Here is a 14871-nt window from a genome sequence, read left to right as displayed (position 1 = left end):
CTTTGTCAATAGATGAGGCATATTAACAAACGAATGAAACAGATTTGCTCAAATTCTGACTTTTTAACTCGATCGTATTTCACTGAAAGTAATGAGGACTGATGAAGAAGATTCACTTCCAGGACGTGATCATTATCACACGATCTCCCGCGGTCATTTCAACCTCAAATGAAATTCAAATTGCAGATTTATCAATAGGGGAGACATATTAACAAACGAATGAAACAGATTTGCTGAAATTCTAATTTTTTTTAAATCGATCGCAATTCACATAAAGTTTGAGGTACTAAAGAAGAAGAAGAATCGTTTAGCTTCTCAGATAAAATAAATAATTCTGTCTGCAATTTCAGGTTAATTTCTTTTTAAAATGGCTTTTTCTGCAATCAGTGCATGGATTGACATGTGTGGATGTGTGTGTGTGTGTGTGTGTGTGTGTGTGTGTGTGTGTGTGTGTGTGTGTGTGTGTGTTGGGGGTGGGGTGTATGTGTGTGTGTGTGTAGGGGGGATGTGTGTGTGTGTGGGGGTGGAGGGATGTGTGTGTGTAGGTGGGGGGGGGGGGGGGGGGGTTGGTGTGTGTGTGTGTGTGTTTGGGGGGAGGGGTGTGGGTGGGGGTAGGGGGGATGTGTGCATGTGTTAGGGGTGGGGGGATTTGTGTGTGTGTGTGTGTGTGTGTGTGTAGGTGGGGGGGGGGGGGGTGGTGTGTGTGTGTGTTTAGAGGGGTGTGCGTATGGGGGGAGGGGTGTGCTGGGGGTAGGGGGGATGTGTGCATGTGTTTGTGTGTGTTAGGGGTGGGGGGATTTGTGTGTGCATGTGTGTGTGTGTTGGGGTGGGGGACGGTGTAGAGATGTGTGCGTGTGTTTGTGTGTGTGTGTGTGTGTGTGTGTGTGTGTGTGTGTGTGTGTGTGTGGGGGGGGAGGGGGTGGGGTGGAAGGGGATGTGCGTTTGTGTGGATATGTGTGGGTGTGTGGAGGGAGGGGTGTGGGGGTGTTTGTGTGTGGGTGTGTGTATGAATATGTGTGTTTGTGTGTGGATGTGTGTGTGTGTGTGTGTGTGTGTGTGTTGGGGGTGGGGGGATGTATGCGTGTGTTTGTGTGTGTGTTAGGGGTGGGGGGATATGTGTGTGTGTGTGTGTGTGTGTGTGTGTGTGTGTGTAGGTGGGGGGGATGTGTGTGTGCACGTGGGGGGAGGGGTGTGCGCATGTTTGTGTGTGTGTGCGTGTGTGTGTGTGTGGATATGTGTGTGTGTGTGTGTGTTGGGGGTGGGGTGTGTGTGTGTGTGTGTAGGGGGGATGTGTGTGTGCACGTGGGGGGAGGGGTGTGCGCATGTTTGTGTGTGTGTGTGCGTGTGTGTGTGTGTGTGGATATGTGTGTGTGTGTGTGTTGGGGGTGGGGTGTGTGTGTGTGTGTAGGGGGGATGTGTGTGTGTGTGTGTGTGGGGGGAGGGATGTGTGTGTGTGTGGGGGGAGGGATGTGTGTGTGTGTGGGGGTGGGGGGGGAGGGATGTGTGTGTGTGTGTGTGTGTGTGTGTGTTTGGAGGGGTGTGCGTGTGTGTGTGGGGGGAGGGATGTGTGTGTGTGTGGGGGGAGGGGTGTGTGTGTGTGTGTGGGAGGGGGTAGGGGGGATGTGTGTGTGTGTGTGTGTGTGTGTGTGTGTGTGTGTGTGTGTGTGTGTGTGTCGGGGTTGTATCCAAGGGGGTTGTGTCAAAGCATGTCCAATGAAAGTGGGGTTGTATCACAAGTGGGGTTGTATCAAAAGTGGGGTTGTATCAACAGTGGGGTTGCATCACAAGTGGGTGCGAGTAAACCGGTCATCACTGCCAGCAGTTTTAAAGTGGCAGTTCTAGTTCTTCTTGTTCTTGCAGAGAAGACAAAACCTCAAAGCTCCACCCATTCTGGGAACCATAGCTCCACCCATTCTGGGAGAGCCTTCATAGAAACAAATATCCACCATTTTATTAACTCCCATAGCTTTGAGGCCTGTTTTGTAGGCCCGTTGTGTCTTCCTCTCTCACACAGTTTTATTTCAAATCAAATTCGATATATCATTTCATTTTTCACAGTCGCTAACATAGTTTTAGACTCGGCTGAAAAAAAACGGGAAGAAAATCCGATGAAAGTTGCCCTTTATAGAACGAAATGAATTCTCAAAGGCCTGTAACTTCAAGTCCATTGAGATATATTTTCTTACAATCACGGCATGGTCAGTCATACACCGCCCGAAATAACAGACAGGAAAATGCCGAGATATATTAAAAATTCGTCCATTTGATGACAATCGTCACGATGAAATATTTAATTTATACGTCGTCACAATAATGTGGAGAGAGGAGCATAGCTTCGTTCACGTGTCGCTACACACGAGAAATTGCCGAGATATATATTTTTTCAATCACGGCATGGCCAGTCATACACCGCCTGAAATAACAGACGGGAAAATGCCGAGATATATTAAAAATTCGTCCATTTGATGACAATTGTCACGATGAAATATTTAATTTATACGTCGTCACAATAATGTGGAGAGAGGAGCATAGCTTCGTTCACGTGTCGCCACACACGGGAAATTGCCGAGATATATATATATTTTTAAATCGCGGCATGGTCAGTCATACACCGCCTGAAATAACAGACGGGAAAATGCCGAGATATATTAAAAATTCGTCGCCACACACGGGAAATTGCCGAGATATATTTTCACTTTGCACAAAAATAACATCAAGTAATCGAATCAATAGGAATGTCCTGTGCCTATAACATCGACGTTATAGGCACAGCTGCATCTAGGCATTGTGTAACATCGACGTGGCTTTTGTTTTAATTAAAACTTTTTGTACTTGTTTACTTAGTTATTGACAATAATTTGCACCCCATGTCCACTCTTGATCCAATATTCCCCAATAAGATCTCACAAGAACTGAATTGATTATCTTCCTCGTACGTTCAATAACAAGCAGGGCTGCACAATAATTAATTTCAGCGTCCTTAAATAGGACAAGTTGATCGATTTGTGGGATAAATGTTACAAACCTGTATTTGTTCAAAGAACAATAATCAAAATACATTTATCGGAGGAAAAATAGTTATTCTCTTACGACTTACATCAACAGCAACTTGATCAGGATTCCTTTCTTTTCAATGTGGAATATTTTGGGGGTTTTCCCACATCTCAGAATGAGGCATTCCTGGAAATCTCCTCTGAGGTTTCTCAGAAAGGTGAGTGTCCAGGTGTACCATTTGGTAGATGGAGGGGTACGGGCTAATGTTATTGCCGTGTGCCTGCCCTGTCGTGAACACCGCAGGGCGACACAGATGACCAAACGAGCTTTAACTCCAAGGCGTTCAATCCAATGGCACACCTTCATTATACGCACGGGGGAAGAGTGGGGGGGGGGGGGGGGAGTCGGGGTCCACCGGCAGTCTTTGAACCTGCAACAATTAACTCAAACCGACACACAATTAAAATGTTCAAAATAAACAGGTTTATTGAAAATAAATGCCAGCAACAAAAGAATTCACGTTAAACTAATATCCTAAATGGGACGTCCCCACACAGACTCGAATACACACAAAGGGAAATATAAAAGAACGAAAGTAAAAAATGTGTGTTTGTTTAGTGGGCACTCAGCTCCGAGCTGCTCTTGAACCTCGTTAGGAATCGTCCAAACCCCCGCGTCCTTGGCGGAAACAGCACGCTTTGCCGTGCAGCACGCGAGCAGGAACCAGGCCTCCGTGCACAGTTCACCCCACTAGCCGTTGAGTGTGCAGCGAGCAGGCCACGCCCGTTCACTCGTCTCTGCTCCACACAGCACCGCCGCCTCTCCGGTTCACTCGGCATGGCCCTCAGCCATCACGAAGCCACAGCCAAGCGTGCCAGAGTCCACGAGCCACGACCGCCTTTCCTCACGATCGTCGAAACCCAAAGTTAGGGATATGAAATGCTGACTGCACAGCACCAATGCCCAACGCAAGAGAGCAAAAATGCCACCGTTCGCTATGAACTCCCGGGTGTAAGGGGCAGAAAATGTCGGAACAACGTCTTTTGTCTTCTAGAGGGACAGCAAAGAGGACAAAATGTCGGGCAGAGCGTTATTTTAAACTCAATGCTCTGACTTCATCCGTGCCTACTCCACCAATCAATAGTCCCATCTTAGCAGTCCTTGCACCAATCAATCCCGGAACAATCACTGTTCTCCGGGGCGTCGCCTCCCGGACCTCCTGTGCCTGTGTGCTCACCAGGTCGGTGGTATCAGCGGTAATTTTCAATGTCCTGCTTCCAGTTGGTTTTTATTTGGTGTTATAAATGCGCGATTGCCTGGCTATCCGTGTGTGTTGCTGGTGTCATAAGAAACAGAGGAAAAATAACAGAGGCCATTACATACAAGGGATTAATTACCCATAATCCTGAACCAATTAACATAACCCCACCCCTCGTAATGGGAACGAAGATACGCTCTTGCACAACATACGGTCTACTGGATCCCTACTTATGATACATGGGGCTTCTTCTTCTTCATGACAATCAGAGCACACTATCTATGCAAATCTACCTGGGCTAAGGTATTGCCTACTGTCCCCCCTCCCCCCACAAACGTGTGTGTGTTTGTTCAAATTCTTCAAATTCTTCAAATATATAGATATATAGGACATGTTCAATGATGACAGAGTATTGTGATGCAGTTTCTGATTCAGGAGACCTTAAATCACCAGAAACCATTTAAAAACATTTTATGTGCACAACTTCATGTACCGATCTAAAATATATGCATCTGGCAACTGGACTATGAAATATTGGTCCCAGAATGCTTTGCCTCCATTCCCTTTGGATTTCCTCTCATCAAAACACAGTTAAATAGTTTATTCAGGACCTGAACCCCATATTCACCGAAGCAGGTCCATACTTCACTCGTATCTCATCAGGTCCTACTGATTTGCTAATTTTCATCACTCTTAAATCGGCTGTCTTGTCTTGCAGTACTTTTTTGTACAAATCAAAGATTCCAGGAGCAGCGTTTAAAAAGGAGTAGGTCAGTGAGTGTTGGTACACAGTTGAAATCCCATATCCAATCTTCCTTGTCTGACATTTAAATCGTTGCGATCCACCTTTGCCATGAGGATGTGATGAGGAATATAAAGAGATTTATCTTCAGTTGGAAACTTCAGGTTAACTTTCCCCACCAAGTGAAGTTGGAATTTGTCCCATCAAGGCAAAATCTTCTTCATGGTCGTGTCGATGGAGGAATCTTCATGGTGTACTTTTTCTGTAAATAGTAACACACATTGCACTCGCTTGTGTCGTGGAAATTGATACCGACAAACTACATATCAGGGCTGGCAGAGCTAAGCAGTTTGTACACTCACCTCTGAGCTGTCTTACCTGGGTTCGAATCTCGAGCGATTGTGAATGCACTCTAAAACACTTCAAGAACATCTTGTTCTTACCTTGTCACGACCTTTTGGGTTTTGTAAAACAATTGTAAACATATTGTATCGTTTAATATACAATTAAACAACCATTTCTCCTTCCCCTGCCCTTGTCTAATTTCCATACATTTTCCAGAATCGTGCTGTGGAGGAAGGAGGGATGTCCATGGTTCGTGATGTCGTGCTCGTCACGATCACCTTACTCTTGTTTATAGGTGTAATTTCATTTGAACCATCACGTTGGTTCAGGAAGAAGACGCAAAGAAAAAAGTCCTGCGTTCACTGGTAAAGAACACAAGTGACTTTTTATCAATATTTATGATGATTTATTCCAATGTGACAAGATAGCTCAGAAATTTGAAACGTGTTTACATAAAATTTTTATGAATATAATCAAAGGTTCAGATGGTCCAAGGAGAGCAGAGGGCCGATATGACGCTCTACCGTACTTCGGTGGAACGTCAGATGGTCGAGCGATGTGCTGGTACTTCCCTCATGCCTGGCACCGAATTGGCGGCACCTTTCATCAATATTTATAGTGCCTTCATCAAAGGGGCCAAGATAGTTCAGAGATTTTAAAAAGGAGTTTACATTAAATGCTTTTGCATAATCAAGTCTTGGAATTACACAGGTTGATCACAGTATAATACAGGAAGATATGGGATTCAGCGGCAAAATGGAATGGTGAAAAATTTGTATTATTTAAGAGAAATCTTGGAGAGCAATGAAGGAACAGGACTTGGATAAAAGTATCTTGGAATAAATGTAAAGAGTTTGGAGGTATCCCGACAAACAAGTGCATTTAGCCTGTATAAGGGCAGCCGTAGTGTATGGAAGTGAAACGGGGGCCATGGGGATGGGAGGTGAAAGAAGAATAGAAGGAAGACACGGGATGTCGAGAAGGATTTTTGGTCTTTCATTGAACGATAAATGGCGGAGCGTAGATCTTGAAGAAATACGACAACATTTCCAGTATGGAGATTGAATTGAGAAAGAGAAGGTTGAGATCATGAAGTCATGCAGCCCGAAGGACAGATGATGAAACAATTAAGAGGATTGTAAGTTTGCAGAAAGAAAATGCAAATGGAGATATTCCATCAATCGACCAACTGCCTGAAATAGGTGGAATGTGGTTTAAGGAATCTGATGATGAAATATTTGCTTGTTTTATGTTTTGGGTTCATCGTTCCACACTTGTTTACGAACCTTGTTTAAGTTACATCTGCAAGGCTTGATATTCCGTATCCTATAGCATTTCAACACTCGTGGAACATGTTTGTTTCTGTTTTACAAAACCATGCATTCAATACTTTACATGTTGTGAAATACTTCATTTTAGCTTGAACTGAGAATCTTTGTTTTTATCTTGCAGTTCACGATGTGGACGCAAACGAAAAGGGAAAGAAGAATTGAAGGACGACCCACCTTTGGTAAACGGGCTTCAGGAAAATGAACACCTTGAGATGCAGAAAACAGAGGAAAAGGAAGGAGAGTTTCTGGAGATGAAGGAAACAATAATTGATTTCACAATAAAACAAGACTCTGTTAATAAAGAACAAGCTGAAGAACAACAACAAGAAGTAAAATTGCGGGAAGAGGAAGAAAAACTGCAGGAATTGAAGGAGAGGTTGGTCCAAAACGAAAAATATCTGATACAAAGAGAGCAGTTGGTTCAGGAAAAAGAAGAGGAGTTGAAGGAAAAGGACGAGCAACTCAAATTACGAAAAGTATTATGGCTAATGGACGAAGAAGAACAGAAGAAACAACGGGAAGAACAGCAGAGTGAGAAAGAGGAAGCAGGGCAGAGGAAAATAAATGAACAGGAGCGGAAAAAACAAGAAGAGCTTCGGATAAGAAATGAGGAAGAATGCAGACATGCAAAACAGAAAAAGTATTTTCAGGAAGAACGAGAGGGATGTGAAATGGTATGGAAAACGAAAGAGTTGATTTTATTGAAAAGAGAACAAGAGATGAGAGAAAGAAAACACAATGTGGAGATAAAGACGCAGGAGCTGTTGGTGAGGGAGACGAAAGTGAAAAAACTAGAAATGCTTGATTATCAACAAATCCAAGAAGTGCTTGAAGCAACAGATGAAGGTTTACAGCAGCAACAGAAACATCAGGATGTTCATCAGGTGCCACCCGAACCAAAGCTTAAAGGTGACGACGGGGTGCAGCGGCAACATCAGGATGTTCATCAGGTGCCGCCCGAACCAAAGCTTAAAGGTGACGACCGGGTGATGCAGCAACATCATGATGTTCATCAGGTGCCGCCCGAACCAAAGCTTAAAGGTGACGACGGGGTGCAGCAGCAACATCAGGATGTTCATCAGGTGCCACCCGAACCAAAGCTTAAAGGTGACGACGGGGTGCAGCAGCAACATCAGGATGTTCATCAGGTGCCGCCCGAACCAAAGCTTAAAGGTGACGACGGGGTGCAGCAGCAACATCAGGATGTTCATCAGGTGCCACCCGAACCAAAGCTTAAAGGTGACGACGGGGTGCAGCAGCAACATCAGGATGTTCATCAGGTGCCACCCGAACCAAAGCTTAAAGATGACGACTGGGTGCAGCGGAAAAAGAAACAGAAGCATGTTCATCGGTTGCCCGAACTGAATCCTCACGGTGGTAATGGGGTGCAGCAGAAACAGCAGGATGTTCATCGGCGGTCGCCTGAACCGAAGCCTCTTCGCAGGGATGAACCAGCAGAGCTTGAAAGCCGAAAAAAGAATCTCATGTTCCGAGGACTAAAGGAAAGTAAAAATGACATGCAGCTTGTGGCAAAGTTGCTCAGCGTTATGAACTTGAACATCAAACCTGAATGTACTTTCCGCGTGGGATACGTTGTTGGGAAAAGACCGGTGAAAGTTGTTTTCAGATCCGTCTCTGATCGGAATCTCGTTCTTTATAATAACAATAAGGTACGGAATTTCAATGATCCGTCTCAAAACTCCAAAAACATTTTTATCACTCCAGATTACACTGTTGTTGAAAGAGAAGAGCAGGCAAAGCTGCAGGATCATCTTCAGGAAATGAGGGAAATTGACCCAAACGGTCAATATACCATCAAAAGAGGAAAAGTGGTCAAGCAGGCCAAGGGCATCCATAGATGGTGACCCTCCCTCCTTATCTCCCACAATCCACTCGGTAGAACACATACCTCCGCCAGGCTGAACAGTTTATGGTTTTTATCCCACTGATAGGCCAAATCAGGATTCGGACCTGAACCACAATCAAATCATTTCGTCCGTGTCACATACCCAACCTCTCCACAAAATTTCGTCCAAATCCGTCCACAACTTTTTGAGACATCTTGTTCACAAACAATCAGACAAAAAAACAGACAGAGGTGAAATCATAACCTCCATCCACCTTCGGTGGCAGAAGTAAAAAAAAAAAAGAAAAAAGAAGAGGATAATGTACATATGAAAATAATGTACTCCGCCATATGAAGACCTCACAGTGAAGACCTGCTGTAAAGGAAGCCCAGCCGTCATGTCGGGCTGCAACAACAACAGTTCAGTTTTGTCCTCCAACGACAACAGAGGACCTGATGGAAGGGAATCCCAGGCGTGATGACTGGCAGCAACAACATGACCTACAACAGGTAAGCCCTCCTCAATACTTTGGGGCAGGTGAGATGAACACACTGGGTGCAAACACAACCAACACAAAGATGAAGACATTAAATTTGAAATAAATTTGGCACTTCTTCTTTTACAGACATTACTGTTCATGCTTCCTTTGATGAAGAAGACCATCCTTAATTGTGGAGTTAATTGTAATTATAATTTCGCTGGGAAAGGTAATTTATTGGCACGGTCATCCCCATGCAGAATAAATAACAAGAACTTTAACTCCATACATTTCTTTTTGTACCCTTTCCTGAACAAGTTATCAGACCGATGAACATGTCAGTGTTTAATCTTTCATTTTTCATAGAAGAGGAGCTCGTTGCCTCCTCCACACCCTCACCTGAAACCATCCTACCTGTTGGAACGTAAGTTGTCAAGATTCTTGCCTTACATTACAAATTATTCCAGACTTTGTCCAAACTGCATGTCCTTCACCTCCATTGTGTCTATCATTTTGTCTCTGCCTCAGAAATGTTGAACAAGCGAATATTTTGCTGCACTCTAATCCAGCCGATCACCGAACCAATCTTCCAATTGGTGGAAGACTGGCATGAGTGTTAATGTACGCATATAAAGGTCATTGTGAACCCCTCCACACACACACACACACCTACCCCCCCCCCACACACACACACACACACACCAACCCCCCCCCCCACACACGCACATCCCCCCGACACACACACACACACACACCCCACACACACACACATATCCACACACACACACACACACCCACACACCCCTCCCCCCACACGCACATACATATCCAGACAAACGCACATCCCCCTCCCCCCACCCCCCAAGACACATCCCCCCCCCCACGTCCCCACCCCCACACACACATACATTCCCACACACACACACACATATCCCCACAAACACACACACATTCCCCCACCCCCAACACACACACACACACACACACATATCCCCCCACCCCTAACACACACACAAACACACGCACACATCCCACCCCCAACACACACACACACACACATCCCCCCTCCCCTAACACACACACAAACACATCCCCCAACCCTAACACACATGCACACACTCAAACACCCCCACACCCCTCCCCCCACACGAACACCCCTCCACACATACACCCCTCCACACACACACACACACACACACCCCTCCATACATACACACACACACACACACACACATATCCAACCCCCCCTCCTCCACACGCACACCCCAACCCCCCCCCCCCACATACACACATATCCACCCCCCCCCCCACACCCACCCACGCACAAACACGCAGATGTCATCCGAACATTCCGGAGCAAAGATTGGACTCCACCCCCTGATGACTCGTGACGTTTTTTGTGAAGTTTCAATGAAGTTGTGGTTGTTGGAGGTTTGTGGTTGTTTGTCCCCAGCCTTCGTGGTTGGTGGAGGCACGATGGGATGATTGAGAAAGAGCTCGGTGATTGGACAGAGTGTGACGTCAGCGTGGAACATTCGAGAGCTGAAGGAAAGAAAAGCTGTCTCGCCATCTTGGTCTCTTCCGTGCTGGTGTTCGTTTAGTAGTTGGAGACGGTCGCATTTCCCTTGTGTGCTGGCTTTCAAGAGAACGGCTGTGTTCGCATTTTCATCATTGTTGTGGCTTGGTCGTGGGCGGTGGCGCATCTTTGGCTCGTGTGCGCTTATGGAAAGAGACTGAATGGGAGAGGCAGTCGGCATCACGGGAGGGGCCTCACGTTGGGACGTCGGGGAGCCCGACTCCTCGCAATTTTAGTGGGCTTCCTGTGCAGTGGTTTGGAGGCGACGAACGACGAGCAAGCCTTACCAGCCATTTGGGGACGCAAAACTGGGTACCGGCCGATAACCAAATCATTTTATTTTCATTATATTTTCCCCTTGTTTGTATATGAGTCTGAATGGAGACGTCCCTCATTTAGGAATTTTAGTTTACCTCACCTTTCGTTGTCTTTTGCATTACTGTAAATAAATTTATATTTGTTGAATTTTACTTTCTGTCATGGTTCATTTCTATTTTGTGGGTTCGGAATAACCCTGTGTGTTTCCAATCAGATAAGGCCTCGAACCTTCCCACGCGTTAAAAGATAATCCAGCCAATTTCAAAGTACTCCTCTGAGTTAAAGCTCGTTCCGGCTATCCATCAGCTCGGTGATCTTAATCCCCGACGCGACAATATCATTGGTCACTGGTGTGGCAACCACATTGGATTGAAGGGAAATATTAAATAATTATATCTCTTAAACTGCTTACCCCATCGATGCTAAATTTAAAAATATATCATCTTGCACCATTGTTGCATATCGTTTGAAAATGATGTCGTCGTAGGTCACATGGTTTGGCAGCCATCTTGAATAGAAAAACAAACCTTGTCCGATGAACACGAAATTTCACAAATGTGATCCCCGACACATGCATATGCAGAGTTTACATTTTTGTAAGGTCATATGTCACGTGGTGTGGCAGCCATATTAGCTTGAAAGCCGATTTAAAAAAAAAAAATCCCTTGTCTGAAACCGCTTCACCGATCGATGTGAAACCTGTCCTGGCTGGTGAAAATGTGATACTTGAAAACAGCTAAAGGGATTTAAATCAAACTTCTTTATTTTTAGGACAGTGAACGAGGGCATCTACCTGTTTTGGGACTATGCGGAGGCATATTGGCAACACAGTCGCATTGCTCCAGTTATTATTAATTCCCAGTACTCATTTTACCCCGTGATCGATCATTGGTGCTATTATTGGTAAACACCGTGTTGATCTGTTTTTATTTGTCCTTCTCTGTTTCAAGCAGATCTCAAGAACAAACGTCGATTCATCATTCAGGATTTAATGAACCAGGTTCTGTCAGCACCTTTAACAGGGATCGCCATTCCACCAGTGAGGATCCACGCATGCGCACCCGCCTCACGTACTGTACACCATCCGAGTACTGTAACATCCCCTTTCCAGTGCCGGATTAAGCCTCGGCTGGCCCTAAGGTACATTTTGAAATTTTAGAGAATGGCCTGAACAATTTAAATTAGATCTCGGGCTCATGGAAATGGACCCCAGACAAAAGATGAACTGATTCATGAACAAAATATTTAATACAAAAAAAGACAAATATTTAATGTGAAAAGAAACTACTTTCAAACTAGTTTAGTCTACACAATTTGCAGTGTATGAATATATGCATGACAAAACACGCACAGATTTGGCACTTTGCTTTGCAGTTTACTGGACCTTAGATTGTAACCTTGCGCGCGTTTACAACTGCAAACTCTTCAATTACGGAACTGAAGTCCAGTTCTCGGAGCAAATCACTTTCAATGCACAAAAGGGCCAACGCACCAAGACGCTGTTTCGTCAACGCACCAAAACAGAAAACGCAAGTTTTGGCAGGAGAATAAACAAGCCAATCACGATCAGCTACCTCCCCATTTGGCAAAACCAGTTTGAAGGTACTGGCATTAAGAAAGCGATTCACCCCAGAGTATTCGCGCTTCGTTTCTGGATAACTGTCATGCAAGTTCCGAAAATGGTCAGTGCCCAAGCTGATGCACACATGGCGCAGTTTGTCTGTGATGTTACCAAACAACCCGACATCGTTGGGAATCGGTGGAGTCGATACCGAAGCACCTTCGCCCCTAGTGTCTGTGTCACCATCGTCGGCCGGCCCGTCTTCGACAGGATCAACTGCGGGGGATGTTGAAGGGGAGTCCTTAGTTGAATCTATATCATCATCAACACCAGCATCTTTCTCCACCACATGGAAAAACGATGTCAATTTATGAGTCGTCTTGAGTAGTTGATCATCCTTATGCTTCTTTATCTTCAACTCCTGAGCTCGCTCCCAGCCACCTTTGCGTCCTGACATAACGATGGATTAAATCTGCAAATAGAACATCAGATGTATAAGTTTTAAAACCTTTTATTATAAAATACAAACCACATTAAACACTATACAGTGATGTAGCGCACCTTGAAAATATTTGCGAAAATTGAGATGCATATATTACCCTGGCAGGGACAGAAATTAGAAATAATTTGTTTAAAATAATAAAAATTGACGAAAACTGCTTGTCCATTTTTTTGGCCCGAATTTTTGGCTGGCCCTAAGGCACATGCCTTGTCTGCCTAGTGGTTAATCCGGCACTGCCCCTTTCCTTCAATCAAAGGGACACAATCATGACATTTTTTGACTCATTGACGGACAGGTTATTTCCTGTTTCATCACAAGTTATTCTTGCGTTCAAAATGTCGATGTGCCGAGCTTTTACCTGTTCCAATCGTCGAGAAATTTGTCACCAGAACTCAGAAGTCCTTTTTATTCATCCCTGACCCACGAAAAGATCAACGACCAACGTGTGTTTTGTAATTTGTGGTTTAAATACCTCGGAACAACCAAAGTAAACATCAAAACGTATGCCATATGGTCATTCAACATATCGTGTTGTTGACAAACACCACTTCGAGCCGTGAACGTTCGTATTTGAGAAGTACCTGGGAAACAAAGCTCGGAAAAATTGCTGAAACACGAACCCGTTCTGACCCGTACCGGTGAGAGTCGTCCATGTTGATTTAAAGCCACGCCCAACTCCCAAGTCAGGCCCAGTGTCACGTGTTGATTTCAAGCCACGCCCAAGCGTCACGTGTTGATTTCAAGCCACGCCGAAGCGTCACGTGTTGATTTAAAGCCACGCCCAAGCCAGGCCCTGAGGGTCACGTGTTGATTTGAAGCCACGCCCAAGCCAGGCCCAGGGCATCACGTGTTGATTTGAAGCCACGCCCAAGCCAGGCCCAGGGCATCACGTGTTGATTTTAAGCCACGCCCATCTGAGCCAAGCAGGCAGCAGCCCAAGCGAAGTCGTTACCGTACCTGTAACACGGGCCTTCCTGTCGCTTCGCTAACGGACCAATTAGTCGTTCTGTTTGCCAAAATTGCTATATTCCTTCACGGCGTCTGTGTTGAGTCCTTAGATTACGATAAACCCGACCAGCATGTGGGAATATTCATCTTTTATTGAAATGCCCTCAGGTCTATGAATAAATAGACGGTGTATCATTGTGACTTTGGTTATCATATGCCCTGAGGGCAATTTGCATTCTCGTAAGGTAGCGTTCGGTCGCGCAGGAGAGAGATCTTACACCGCACAGTCTTCCATCAAAATGTTATTGTTCTGCACAAACTAGCCCACAATATGGCGACAGCTAACGGATCCTGTTCGACGCTTCGCCGTCGGGTTTAATCAAAACAATAGGGACATTGGGGTTTCCCAATCCTCACCAACCCTCAGCCCTCACCAGCCGTTCACCAACCCTTCCCCCCCCCCCCCCCTCATTCTCCCCTCACCCTCTCCGCTAAGCCGCTTCCATCAATCCTCACCCCAATCCTTCTCTCACCACCCATTCACCCCAACTCCTCGTCCTCCCCTCCTCACCCCCCGCTCCCATCAATTCCTCACCCCACCCCAACCCTCCACCCCCCTTACCACCCATTCACCCCAACTCCTCCCCCCTTTTTTGTTGGGGTGAAGGCCGAAGCCAAGGCCGTTCAAATCATCATGTCTTGCTATGGGCCTTGCTTTGGCGTGTATTCAAATCAACATGGATACCTCTCGCCAGGTAAGTGTCGGGACGCCTTCGTGTTTCACTTTTCAGCAATTTCTGATGCTCGTTTCCCAAGTAGTGATTGTCTGTTGCCCAAATACGAATGCTGACGGCTCAAAGTGTTCTTCGTATAAAACAATATTTTTGAATGAACATACGATATTTGGATCAGTGTGTCAGCCAGGTCAGCCTTACCTGGCTCGTAGACGATGTGAGCGTTGCACAGATCCT

The 14871-nt window shown here is 45.5% G+C and overlaps 2 protein-coding genes and 1 long non-coding RNA gene across 7 annotated transcripts in view; all 3 read left to right on the top strand.

Moving 5' to 3' along the window:
- Positions 1-8803, top strand: part of LOC137413931 (uncharacterized) — a 35296-nt gene extending 26493 nt beyond the window's left edge. Inside the window, exons 3-4 of the mRNA XM_078786783.1 lie at positions 5556-5704; positions 6792-8803. Of these exons, the coding sequence (XP_078642909.1) occupies positions 5556-5704; positions 6792-8535 (1893 nt within the window). The 3' untranslated portion in view covers positions 8536-8803. The remainder of the gene's footprint in view (positions 1-5555; positions 5705-6791) is intronic.
- The window catches only part of LOC137436754 (syntenin-1), an 881728-nt gene that overhangs the window by 613618 nt on the left and 253239 nt on the right, over positions 1-14871 (top strand). The window lies entirely within an intron of this gene.
- Positions 8872-11041, top strand: LOC144894299 (uncharacterized). The gene is made up of 5 exons (XR_013624990.1): positions 8872-9026; positions 9143-9224; positions 9362-9419; positions 9524-9630; positions 10449-11041. It is a non-coding gene; the product is annotated as an uncharacterized LOC144894299 (long non-coding RNA).

This window comes from Myxine glutinosa, chromosome 11, assembly GCF_964187855.1.
Source record: "Myxine glutinosa chromosome 11, kmMyxGlut1.1, whole genome shotgun sequence".
Taxonomy (NCBI): Eukaryota; Metazoa; Chordata; class Myxini; order Myxiniformes; family Myxinidae; genus Myxine; species Myxine glutinosa.
Note: the sequence above shows the minus strand (reverse complement) of the source record. Positions and strands in the feature narration are given on the sequence as shown.